Here is a 12887-nt window from a genome sequence, read left to right on the forward strand (position 1 = left end):
TACATTAGTGTAAATGAGGAGTAATGCCACTAAAGTCAGGAGACCTGGGTTCTACTCCTGACTCTGCTGCTGGGTGACCTTGGGTGAGTCACTTCAGAGCCATGCCTCAGTTTCCCCATGTGTAAAATGGGGGATACAGTGCTTTGAGAGCTACTGATTGAAAAGCCCTATATAAGAGCTAAGTATTAAACTAAATGCAGTTACACTGGTACAACACCAATATGAAATTAGAACCAAGATCTAAGGCATTTAAATCTATTAGAAGATGTATCCTGCTCCTTTGACTGGCACAGTGGCTGACCTAGTTCTTATAGGCACTGATATAGCAAAGCACTCAGAGGGAGATTTCCCAAGACAGTAAGCTGCCCAACTCCTATTTGAGCTTTTGGAAATCTTCCCCCTTAAGTACGTGCTTGACTTCAATGGGTCTACTCGCCTGCTTAAAGCACATGCTTCGGTGCTTTGCTGAATGGGGGCCATAGAGCTGGACTTCTTCACAACTTTTAATTTTAGAGAGCTGCTGTATCACCAGGAGGCATGTGTGTGAAATTGCTGTGAACACTGAGACTGGCACAATTGTGTTGACATGACACGCACTTAGTTGTGTTCATTGGAACGCCATGGCATCATTGGTAAGAAGGCACAGTCACGCTGCTGTCACTAAGGGCAAACAGCAGAGAAGCCAGAGATGGAAGAGTTCAACTGAGTCATTGTCTACGTTAGCTGGTGGAGCTAAGGCTAGGGTCAAATCAGGGTTGAAATGCAATGATACCTCTCATGCTACCACTGAGCTTTCTCAGGGCTGCCACTCTGTCACCTTTCACAAGCTCTAAACCCACTCTTCAAATCTTTTCATTTTTAAGAAATGAGTCTTCTGTTCCCCTTCTATTTATTGTGCTTCTGTATATTCTGAGTATCAACGTAAGGGCCAATAACAATTACTAAGGCTGTAATTCAATCTCGGGGTTCCGATTAACATTTATAACTTGCTCAAGTGTGTTATATTATTGGAACCCTGTGGCTGAATTACTGCTTTACAGTGGCAATCTGCCTATCTGTTAACCTATCTGGATTGCTTAAGAATTTTTAAATCTGATTCTCAGTGAATGATTGTTTCCTTTTTTTCTCTGCCTTTACTGTAAAGTAGAAAGAGCAACAATTCATGGAGTATTTAATTCAATGAATATAGGTGAACAGTCACTTCACAAGATTTAACTGCTGTGCCATTTTAAAAGATGAGGAGCTATGCACAGGTCATCATCTGTAATTCCTGATGTATAGTATTTTTTCCTATTGGCCAAGGAACAGTTGATTGGTAATGCTTTACCCTTCTGTAGCATTTTCCATTCAATTACCTCAAAGCACTTTACTCCGAGGACCTTGGAGTGCTTTACAAACACTAACAAACTTATAGCCACCTTGTGGGGTAGGTACATACCTGTACCCCTGTTTTACAATAGGAATGCTGAGGCACAGAGAGGTTAAGGATCTGATTCACAGAGATGTTGAGCACCAGCACTTCCTTCCCATTGACTCACCATTGAGGTGGCGAGCGTATAGGAGCCATGAAAATCAGGTACCAAGAGCTGGATCCAATGCCCATCAAAGTCAACAGAAGGACTCTTCAGTGGGCAGTGGCTCAGTCCATACATGACTTACCTGTGGTCACACAGGTAATCTTTGGCAAAGCTAGGAAGAGAATCAAGGTCTCTTGCACAAGATCCCTTGTTCGTGTGCCAGTCTTCGTCCAACACTTCTCCATCACTTGAAGTCTTTACACTGAGACCAGATGCCTTTCTAAAAGAGTTCTAAAAGCTACTGGGCTTGATGCGGGAATTCCTGGTTGAAGTTCTAGGGTCTCTGATCTGCAAGAGATCAGACTAGATGATCATAATGGTCTCTTCAGGTCTTAATCTCTGAAAGTCCCGCTCACTATTGGTTCAGTGTACATGTTAATTACTAAGTGGAAACTCTTTGATTTACTGGCAGGAAAATGTTTGCAAAGGACTTGTGTGGTAAAAAAAAAAAAAAAAATAGACCATTTTAAACCCCAGGCAGGAGCCTGATCTCAACTAAATTGAAGAATTCTGAACAGATTTATTACTAGTAGATAAACTCCTCATGTTGACTACTTGGAATACACCATAAATTGCTGTAAATTTTTGGGCATCAGTCCTGCAAAGGGAACCGGGCAAATTTCAAAAGGTATAACAGTATTCATACACCTAAAGATTCCTAGTTGCTAGTCTTATTATCTGCTTCAATCAGGGTAAACATGAATGAAAAAGCTGTTTCCTATCAATTATTTAAACATTCCTGCCCGAGTAACAGGTAATGTCTTTTTATTTCACTACATACATTAAACATAAGGCCAACTTCTGTTCTTTGGCTTCACTGGAATTACCGCGGTTCATGTTTGCATTTCTGGGAGCAGAATTTGGGCCACGATCAACACTGTGCAGAGATCATAATAAGTGATTCCTTTGGCCTGATCCTGAAGTCACTGAATTCAAAACTCTGAATGGCAAAACTCTCATGGACTCCACCTATTTCTACCAGCAATTGCAGAGTCTCGGGCACCTCTGAAACCATTATCTGCACCAGAAGCTCCAGGAAGGAAGAGCTATCAGCCCCAGGGCTAGGCAACTTCTAAAACTGCACCAAGAAGGGCTCCAGGCAACTTCAGGAAGAAAAGTTCCCCCAGGTTACACAAGACCTTTTCACCACTGTAGGTCTAAAACCTGCTTGCATATCCTCTTAGGGAGATGTTACTTCTGTTGGCCCTAGAAAAGCTAAATCTGTGCTAGCTCTTTAAAGTGGTTCCAAGCTGCAGTTCTTTCCTGCAAGAATTAAAGCCCTTCATTAGCTGGAGAGCACAAGGGAATGCTCTCATGTGGGGTGGAGAGAAAGCGCATTTATAAAGGGTTTTAATAACTTAGCACTAGCAGAAATATCAAAACCACCCCCTCCCTGCCATCAAACAGCTGGAATTCACCACCCACTGCTCTCCTTGCACCACCCTAGCCTCAGTGAAATGGGCCCTGCTGGGACTCAGGGCATGGTTTTAATTAGAGAAGTTGGTGTCAGGGTCACTGAACAGGCTCTGAACCCACTAGATTTTAGTGTTTAATTCTTTTCTGAGTTTAACCAGGCACTAAAGGTGCTTCTCTTCTCTTCTCTTCTTTCTCTCTCCCCCTCCCTCTTCCGCCCCCCCCCCACTCTAGTCTAAAGGAGAGGACAGATCTGAGCAGGACACAGCTCAGGATGACTTTGCCTGATGATCATCCCAGTTCTGAAGCTGCTCTGGACCTGAGTCCCACTCAGCTAAGGACATTCATGAACACTAGGAGTTCCCATGCAATCATGCCGCCGCCGCTGCCTCCCCCCCTCCCCCCCCGCGGACTTTCTGTGTCGCACCTCTTCTCCCCCTCCCGCCATCTCCAAGACCAGATTTCCCCTGCTGACCCCCCCCCAGACAACATGCCCATCTTCTCTTACCTGGGGAGGCGACAGGAGAACGTGCTGGCAGCTGCAGGGTGTCATCAAGGGAGATCTTGCACAGCAGCTGGACAAGGGCGAAGCTTGTTGGAGGGGTGGAGGCTTAGAAAAGCCAGGGCACCCTCCCAGCGTTCACCCGCATCCCCAAAACCCACCCCCCCAAAAAAAATTCTCAGATGGGGGGGGGGGCGCAATGCAACCCCCCCTTCCCCCAGCCCCTCTTTTCCTTCTGCCCTAGATCTCCTCCCGGCGCACTGGCCAAGAAGTGGCGGTCTCCATGGCAGGGCCGGGCCCGGGTCGCCCCCCGCCGCCCTCCCCAGCGCCGCGGACCGGGTTGCAAGCCGCAGGCTGCCGGGGAGCGCAGAGCTGCCGGCCAGCCAGCCAGCCAGGCAAGGCGTAAACACACGGCAACGTGACCGGAACTGGTGAGCTCAGAGCCGGGCTGTCTGCACTGACAACCTCCGAGTGATGAAATCCTCCCCGGGCGCCTCCCGGGAGAGGTGCCCGCTGCGCCGGAGGATGCTGATTTCAGCACGGGAAGAGGGGATGGGGAGTGGGGGGGGGGGTCGGGGGAAAATCACCCCAGCAAGAGAGCTGCCTGGGTGGGAGCCCTTCGCCCCCTCCAGCCGCCCCACGGCTTCCAGGTCTGCTCGGCTGCCCCCGGGGAGAGGCCAGGCGTCCAGCTCTGACCCCCGGCAATGCAGGACCCCCCCGTGCACGGTCCGTCTCCGGGGAGGCGCCCGAGTCCCGGCTTCCCGCATCCCCGCGGGTCCAGGGGAAGGCGGAATAAAACTCTCTGGCCGCCCGCAGGTGGGGGGGGGTTGAGCGGTGCTGTCCAGGGTGCTGAAAAGCCTCCCCTGGGAACGGAATCCCTCTTTCTCCCCCACCCAGCGCCTCGGCAGAGGCCTCCGGAGCTGCAGCCAGCTCACGAAACGATTCCTCGACCACTTGCCACCGCGTTCCTTCGTCGTGTTTGGAAGCTGCTCGGGCCGTAAATCTTGCCTTAAAAAAATTAGCTCCTAACCTTGTGGGATTTTATGGCTGGCACATGAGGCGGCTGTTGTAGCCAAAGCTGCTTCCAGCTGTTTAAAGTGTAAGGGCACATATTGAGTGTTCAGTGTATAAACTGTGCCCGACAAGTAATGGCCCAGGAGAAGGATTTTTTTTTTTTTTTAAATTCAGTGGGAAGTGGGGTGGGGGAGGGAACATGGAGACCATGTTCCGGTCTGTTCCCCTCACCTCTGGAGTTTGGAAGAAACTAGAAAAATTCAAAATCTTTAGTGAAAAAGGGTGGGGGTGGGGAATTCCTTGATGGTGTCTAGAGAATGGTTTACCCCCAGTTTGGTGCAAGTTCTACTCCCCCATACATACAAATGGAGCTACTCTGACCTGGCCGTGTGTGATATGCTTGGAATCCATGTGTGGGGTTTCATACTATAGATCTGATTATTATAAAACTACCCACAAATACCAAGAATAATATATACTAGGCCAGATCCTCAGCTGGTGTAAATAGCTCGGCCGACATCACTAGATGGACAGCGATGTGTAGTCACATCAGCTGAGGCTCTGGCCCACTGGGGTTATTCAGCTATGAAAAGTGTTCCAAAACACCACAACAATGCAACACTTCCCCATGGGTTTCTTAAGGCAAATGCCAGAGAAAATAAGTGTTGCAGCAGGTCCTAAACCCAGCCAACTCAAGATCTGTTAGAGAGCCCCTTGTGTCGGTCAATTAAATGTTCTCTCCATTTAGGGTGAGAACATAATTTGTGTGATGCTAAAAACTTGTCTGGGAAGAGTTTTCTAGATGCTACAATCAAAAAGGCAGCACCAATCAGGTTATCTATTATGGGCGTTGCAAATATAATATATAATATGTTACACTTTTTTCAGCTTTTCAGTTGTAGATCTCAAAGGAAGGTCACACAGACTCAGATCCTCAAAGGCATTTAGGCACTTAACTCCCATTGAGATCTTTGAGGATCTGGGCCACAGTGGCCAAGGCAGGAATTGAGAAAGAGGTAAAGCCTCAGCTGCTGAAAACTCTCATTGCTCCATTGATTTCAACGATGGACTAGGTGTAATTTCATAGGTGTGTTCTACCTCTGGGACTCTGTGATTTTAATAAGCAGAAGGCCAGATCCTTCACTGGTGTAAATCAACATGGCACTATTGAGTGGGGCAATGCTAATTTACACAAGCTAAGGACCTGGCTTAGAGTTTGGAGTCAATTTATTTTATGGAGCAAGCTTAATTTACACTAAACCAGAACTGGTCAAATAAAGGAAAAATACTGGTGAATAATTATTAATAGGGAAAAACCCCTCTATTTTCAATTAATTATTCAGGCTTTTCGATTTAATTCCCAGTCTCCAGCAAATGTAACGGGGAACTCTATCTCTTCCTCACACACAGCCATTCATGCCTGCTCTTGCGGGCTTTTCTTCAAATGAGGTGCTTATAACAAATGAGTTCCTTTCTGGAATGCTGAGTTAAGTGATAGATTAAAATGAGCATAATGATGACTTCCTAATTCAGAGAAATGCTGTTGCATTATTACTGCCATCCTCACATTTGTAACGATCAGATCCACATTTGCCAATACATAATTTATTTCTATTCATAATTTGCTCTGCCGGAAGGTTTATTTTTAGTGTCTCATTTTCCCTTCCCTACATTATTTTATCCTTCAAAACTATGAATTGTATCAAAGGGGTGGGGGGGAGAGAAAGCGAGGGGATGATTTCTGAATGCATCATGTTTCACTGGATTTGTATGCTCTTCATTGATTTTTCCACTATATAAAAGACAAGTCTGCAAACGATCAAGGTCAGACATTCAGGGACAGACAGATGCCTCCTAAATGAGGTCATTGCTCCAGGATACACTTAGATTGAAGAGAGGGGCAGTAGTGGAATACAATCTATCCTTTGTGCCCAGAATTAAGTGTGGATAAAGCATCCTGACTCTTGTGATTACCTAGCAGCTTGGATTCAGCCACAATGCACACATGCTATTAACACATTTTTGAAGAGTGTTTCTCTAGCAGTTTTTCTCAGTTTTTGATTGGAGTATGACAAAAGTCCTTCAGCTAAAGCCTCCAGACAGTGCCCATTATCTAGTAATATTTCAAACCAAACAACAACCATGATGATCCTTACTAGTTAATCAGAGTCTGCTTTACTGACCAGTATGAGGGTGATCTGAGATCAGTACCATGGGGAAATTTACCCTATGCAGAGTCTTGCACAAATCCTATGCCATATTAAAGTCTCACTTAAGCCCTCAAACTAGAAATAAAGTGAATATCAACCTATATTGTATTTAATTGAATACATATTAATTACATTGAATACATAGAAATGGCTTCACTATTGCATACTTTTTCTTGGATTTAAAGGATAACAAAGCTCTGGAATAAAGATATTATAAAAAAGTTTCCAGTGACATACACAAATAAATCTGAAGATACTTAAATGTCAAGAACAAATTACGGGTTCACCTAAACCACTTGGCAGATAATGTGCTGCTGTCAGTACTCCGCAGAATGAGATTTCTGCAGTTTATTGGATGAGCATCCTCCTCGGGGATCCCCTTAAGATAGAGTGGAACCTCTCGTAAGAAAGTTGTTATAGGCTAAATACTGATCCCATCGAAATCAAGAGTAGTTCAGCCATCGACCGCAGTAGGATCAGCTATGGCCTTGTATACGCAGGTTCACTGTGACTAGAATTGCGGTCTATTCTCTACAATGCTCCGCAAGAACTAGCGGGCTTGTGCCCCATTCTGGAAACATTTGCTCTTGAGCATTGTGTTTACCCTCTAGTAAGCGTATGCATGAATGTGCCCTTTGGATTGACTTCCCTGGAGACAGAATTGCTCTATTGCTCGTCACCAGGGGATTTCTTTACTAATGTTCATTGCTTTTTATTTTGAAAGCAGGCCTATAAGAGTTCAATAAATCTCCAAGAAATAAATAATTCAGTAAATCTAGGGGAATTCTGTCTGGATTTTGTGCAGTCTAGCACACTAGGAAGTTCCTTTACCTGACACTGACCTCTAGTGGCACTGACATAATAGTCAACTATGACCCAGCTGATTCAAAACCATCACAGACATTCAGTTTTGCACTATTACATTACCAATCCAAGGCCCCAGGCCTGCAATGAACCCTGTGCTCATGTGGAACCTCAAAGAAACCAGTGGGACCCTGCGTGGGGGAAGAAATCTGCCTCTGCAAAGCTTATTGGAGGGTGAAGCCCTAAACTCCTTTGATTATGACTAATACATTGTGGGTAACGTTTGCAAAAGTGCCTAAGAGGTACAGGAGCCTAAGTCCTGTTTTCAAAGTGACTTAGGTGCCTACAACCCATTGACTTTCAATCTATGTATTTTTAGGGCTGTCGATTAATTGCAGTTAACTCATGATTAACTCAAAAAAATTAATCGTTTAAAAAAATTAATTGTGATCACAGTTTTAATCGCACAGTTAAACAATAGAATACCAATTGAAATTTATTAAATGTTTTTGCATGTTTTTTCATATTTTTCAAGTATAAACCCTCCCTACCACTGCAAATTTTTAGAGGTGCTGAGTATATACATCTCGCATTGATTATACGTGCTTGGCTTCTCTGAAAAGTGAGCCTCAAGCTTTTATCAAAGCAGAGATCAGTAGAAATATTTCCATAATTTAAAAAGGAACACAACACAGAAGTTGTTTTTCAACCAATAAACATCCTTCTGTGGCATTTGCAACCCAAACATTGCACCAAAGTAGAACTCTCATTGATTTCATGCTTCCAAGTGACTGTAAACAGAGCCTGGCTTCATGGCTTTTCTTTATGCAAACAGAGAAATACATACAGTAAACAAACATCTTAGACTGTGAAAAATCAACTGATCAAACCAATGCTTTCTAAGGTGTTATCAGTAACATAGATAAAGGAATGTGTTTATTTGCAGTATTTGGGTATGAATTTTCTCCACAGTAGTGCTCATATGAACAAAGTTACTCCTAGAGGGCTTGATCTAACTCCCAGAGAAGTTAATGGGAGTCTTTCCAATGGTTTGAATGGGTGTTGGGTTGCTAGCCATGTGTAAGTGTTTGCAGAATCAGATTTTTTTTATTTTAAAGCAAGCAATGTCCTTTTAAATGGAGAAATACATGATGGTGGTTTCCTTGTTTGGCCATTTAGTACTTTATTTTCTTTGCTTTCATGTTTTTTCTTTCTTTCAGGATTCTCTCTCCAATGTACTTTGTTCTTTTGGCTCCAGGCTGTATTATCTTTCCCTCCTAAACTCTTTAGGACCTGCATGAGAATTAGATTGCAAACTCTCTGGGGAAGGGAATAGCTTTTTGTTCTGTGTTTGTACAGTGCCTAGCACGATTGGGTCCTGGTCTGTGACTGGGACTAGGTGCTACAAAAATACAAATTATTAATGACTATGTGACTTCTTGCTCTCTCCTAATCTCCACTCCTCTCTAAGGCAAACCATTCAAGGTGGCTTAAGGGGTATAGGAATGGGGTGGGAGTGGAGGACACAGTATGATGAAGGATGTTGACCTGTGGCTGATCTGTGTGTAAACTAGGGGTGGAAGAGGAGTAGGCTGTGTGGGATAGATGCTCTTACCCAGGGGTGGCCAACCTGTGGCTCCGGAGGCACCTGTGGCTCTTCAGAAGTTAATCTGCGGCTTGTACAGGCACCGACTCCGGGGCTGGAGCTACAGGTGCCAACTTTCCAATGTGCCGGGGGGTGCTCACTGCTCCACCCCTGGCTCTGCCACAGGCCCTGCCCCCACTCCACCCCCTCCCTGAGCCTGCCATGCCCTTGCTCCTCCCTTCTTTCCCCCAGAGCCTCCTGCATGCCACAAAACAGCTGATCGGGAGGTGCGGGGAGGGAGGGGGAGGCACTGATTGGTGGGGCTGCCGGTGGGCAGGAGACGCTGGGAGTGGGGTGGGGGGAGCAGATGGAGGGCTGCTGACGTATTACTGTGGCTCTTTGGCAACATACATTGGTAAATTTTGGCTCCTTCTCAGGCTCAGGTTGCCCCCCCCCCCACTCTTACCCAATGAGATGTAATTAGCGTTGAGTGAATAATTTATACTGGATACTTTGTTCAGTGAATTTTGCCGCCTCCTTTTGCTTGTGGAACAGCTGTGAGCAGGTTGTGATTTCCTCAAATGTATTCATCATTCCAGTGTATTCCAGGCTCAATTGTGCAAATGTTTGGATTGCAGGCACTATAGAGGGGACTGTTTCTTGATTTTTTAAAAGCAAATCTGGCCCAGGGCCATTTGATCTTGTGTAGGACCATTTCCTGATGCTATCCAGAAAATTGAAAGTGTCCCTCTAATTGTATTGAGGCGGCTGCTGCTGGAAGAAATGGATCCTGTACTGCATCTAGAACCCTTCACTAGGTGGTCAATCCAGGAACATACAGACAAGGAAGCCCAAGTCCAGATTCTGGTTCCTTTAGTTATGCTGGGTAGCACCTTACTCCAGAGAGGTCCCATTGATCTCAAACAGGCCACTGAGAGAGTAAGGTCCTTCTCAACATCAGTAAAGATATTGGAATCTGGCCCCCAGTCTATCATGCGAGAAACGGAACTATTGAGTGCATCAACAAGAAGTGTGAGGGGGGCTTGTCGACATGGAAACTGAGTGTGTGGTAAGATGGGGTGAAAACGTACATACTAGCTTGCCGTGTAATAACTGGCTGTGTGGACCCTGCTACTCTGCTGAAATGGCAGCAGGTCAAAGTGCACTGTAAAAAGAAAAGGAGGACTTGTGGCACCTTAGAGACTAACCAATTTATTTGAGCATGAGCTTTCGTGAGCTACAGCTCACTTCTGCAGTTTCCACAGTATGCATCCGATGAAGACATTATATACACAGAGACCATGAAACAATACCTCCTACCACCCCACTCTCCTGCTGGTAACAGCCCATCCAAAGTGACCACTCTCTTTACAATGTGTATGATAATCAAGTTGGGCCATTTCCAGCGCAAATCCAGGTTTTCTCACACACCCCCTTTCCAAAAACTACACACACAAACTCACTCTCCTGCTGGTAATATTACCAGCAGGAGAGTGAGTTTGTGTGTGGGGGGGTGGGGTGAGAAGACCTGGATTTGTGCTGGAAATGGGCCACCTTGATTATCGTGCACATTGTAGGGAGAGTGGTCGCTTTGGATGGGCTGTTACCAGCAGGAGGGTGAATTTGTGTGTGTATGGGGGTGGGGGGGTGAGAAAACCTGGATTTGTGCTGGGAATGGCCCAACTTGATTATCATACACATTGTAAAGAGAGTGGTCACTTTGGATAAGCTATTACCAGCAGGAGAGTGGGGTGGGAGGAGGTATTGTTTCATGGTCTCTGTGTATATAATGTCTTCTGCAGTTTCCACAGTATGCATCCGATGAAGGAGCTGTAGCTCACGAAAGCTTATGCTCAAATAAATGGGTTAGTCTCTAAGGTGCCACAAGTACTCCTTTTCTTTTTGCGAATACAGACTAACACGGCTGCTACTCTGAAACCTGTCAAAGTGCACTGTGGAACTTTTAGTGCACATTGGCAGGTAGAATCCTGCCCGGGACTCTTTTTTTTGAATCCTGTCCTGCTATTACGGCAGCGGGTCCTGCAGGACGCATGGGGGCCCAGTCCCACTGCAGGGCTCTGTTGGCAGGTTCTACACAGCCACGTAGCGTGGGTAAGCTAGTGTGCTGTAGATTCACTCCCTGGCTTGCTCTCTCTAAGTCTCCGTGAGGACAAGCCCTGTGCTAATCAATGGTACTGCTCTGCATAAAACCCATCACTGGCAGAAACAAGAAGTGTGTGCAGGATTGAGTTTTAAGGCACTGATTCAGCAGGTCACTTAAGTATGTGCTTAACTTAAAGCATACGAATAGTCCTATTGATGTAAATGAGAGTACGCCTGCACTGAGAGTTAAACGTGTTTAAAGTCTCAATTCAACAAAGCACTTAAACATATGTTTACTTTTAATACATGCTTCAGGGCCTGATTCTCAATTATCCTTCAGGTTGGTCTGCACTGAGAAGTTTTACTGGTACAATTTCAGTGAGGGTTGTGGTTTTTTACCGAAATAATTATACTGGTAAAAGCCCTAGCATGCATGCAGTAATTATGGTATAAAAGGTGCCTTATTTTTATTCCCCTTCCCATACAGGAAGCTATATTGGTATAAAGTACCTTCATAATAACATAACTGCATTCACCGAATGGGGGTGGGGTCCCCACCCCCAATTTTCTAGTGTAGGCAAGGCCTAAGTCCCCTTTACTCTGCTCTGGGAGTGTAAAAGGATCTTAAAATGGGAGTAAATTAGATTTACACCAAAATCTCTTCACAGTATGATATAACGGAGCCTTAATGTAACTGAGAATCAGGGGCCAGATTTTAAAGGGATTTAGGCATGTAAAGATGCAGATAGGTACCTAATGGAATTTTCAAAAGTGTCTAGGCACCTAACAAGACAATACAAGTTACGCACCTAGGTCCTTTTGAAAATCCCACTTGGTGGTTTTCTACACTGTGCCTAAATACCTTTAAAAATCTGGCCTCAAGCCCGTAAATTGGCATTGGCTTAAGCATGTGCTTCAATTAAACTTGTGCTTAAGTGTCTAACTGGATCAGAGACTCAGTATGTATTTAGCTGCCTTCATCTTCCAAAACTAGTCTTTAGGGCAATTTCTGCTGTAATATAATTTAATTTGACTTTAATTTTGCCTTAAATGCTATTTCTCAGTCTTATTGAGGTGTGTGGTCTTCTAATTGCTGTGAAGAACCTCATAAGAAACTTCTTTAAATGGTGCAGGACTGAAAACTAGAGGGTTTTGATAAATTGAACATTACTTAATATTACCATGGGGATTTAAAAATATCAGAGACTTGACGATATTTGCTCGAGCTAAGGAATGCAATTTGTCATCCTTCAAAGAGATCCTGCTCTGCATGCTCACAAGAGGACAGAAGAATTTTAGCCTAAGCAATGTTGTTCAGTGGTTGTGGTGGCATGACCATATTCTGCGAAGGTTAAATGCACCTAGATTTGGAAAATAAATAATAACAGGCAGAATCCTGAAGAGGTCCTGGTCTTGCAGTGAGATCCATGCAGGCAGACTCTTGTGGCTCATTGAAATCAATGATGCTCTTTGCTGACGCAAATCCCACCTGTGCAGATCCAGTTGTAGTATTCTGGCAGAAAGTGGGAGTCAATGTAACTTACACTCACTTTATTGTGCCTTTACCCTGCTGGAGTGGTGTAAATGGGTCTTAATATCGATGAGTCTGACCAGATTCATGCAAAACGCTTTATTACTGTTTCTTTTTATCACATGTATTTACTTGATCTCCATCGCCA

General features: G+C 44.7%; 2 protein-coding genes across 2 annotated transcripts in view; one reads left to right on the forward strand and one right to left on the reverse strand.

Annotated features, from left to right (window-relative positions):
* The window catches only part of CCDC92B (coiled-coil domain containing 92B), a 45572-nt gene extending 41943 nt beyond the window's left edge, over positions 1-3629 (reverse strand). The window contains exon 1 of the mRNA XM_073315631.1: positions 3499-3629. Coding sequence (XP_073171732.1) covers positions 3499-3543 — 45 coding nt within the window. The 5' untranslated portion in view covers positions 3544-3629. The remainder of the gene's footprint in view (positions 1-3498) is intronic.
* Positions 3630-3845: 216 nt separating this feature from the next.
* The window catches only part of RAP1GAP2 (RAP1 GTPase activating protein 2), a 265418-nt gene continuing 256376 nt past the window's right edge, over positions 3846-12887 (forward strand). The window contains exon 1 of the mRNA XM_073315725.1: positions 3846-3923. The gene's annotated coding sequence lies outside the window, so the exon portion shown is untranslated. The remainder of the gene's footprint in view (positions 3924-12887) is intronic.

The sequence above is a fragment of the Lepidochelys kempii genome, chromosome 17 (genome assembly GCF_965140265.1).
Source record: "Lepidochelys kempii isolate rLepKem1 chromosome 17, rLepKem1.hap2, whole genome shotgun sequence".
NCBI classification, from domain to species: Eukaryota; Metazoa; Chordata; order Testudines; family Cheloniidae; genus Lepidochelys; species Lepidochelys kempii.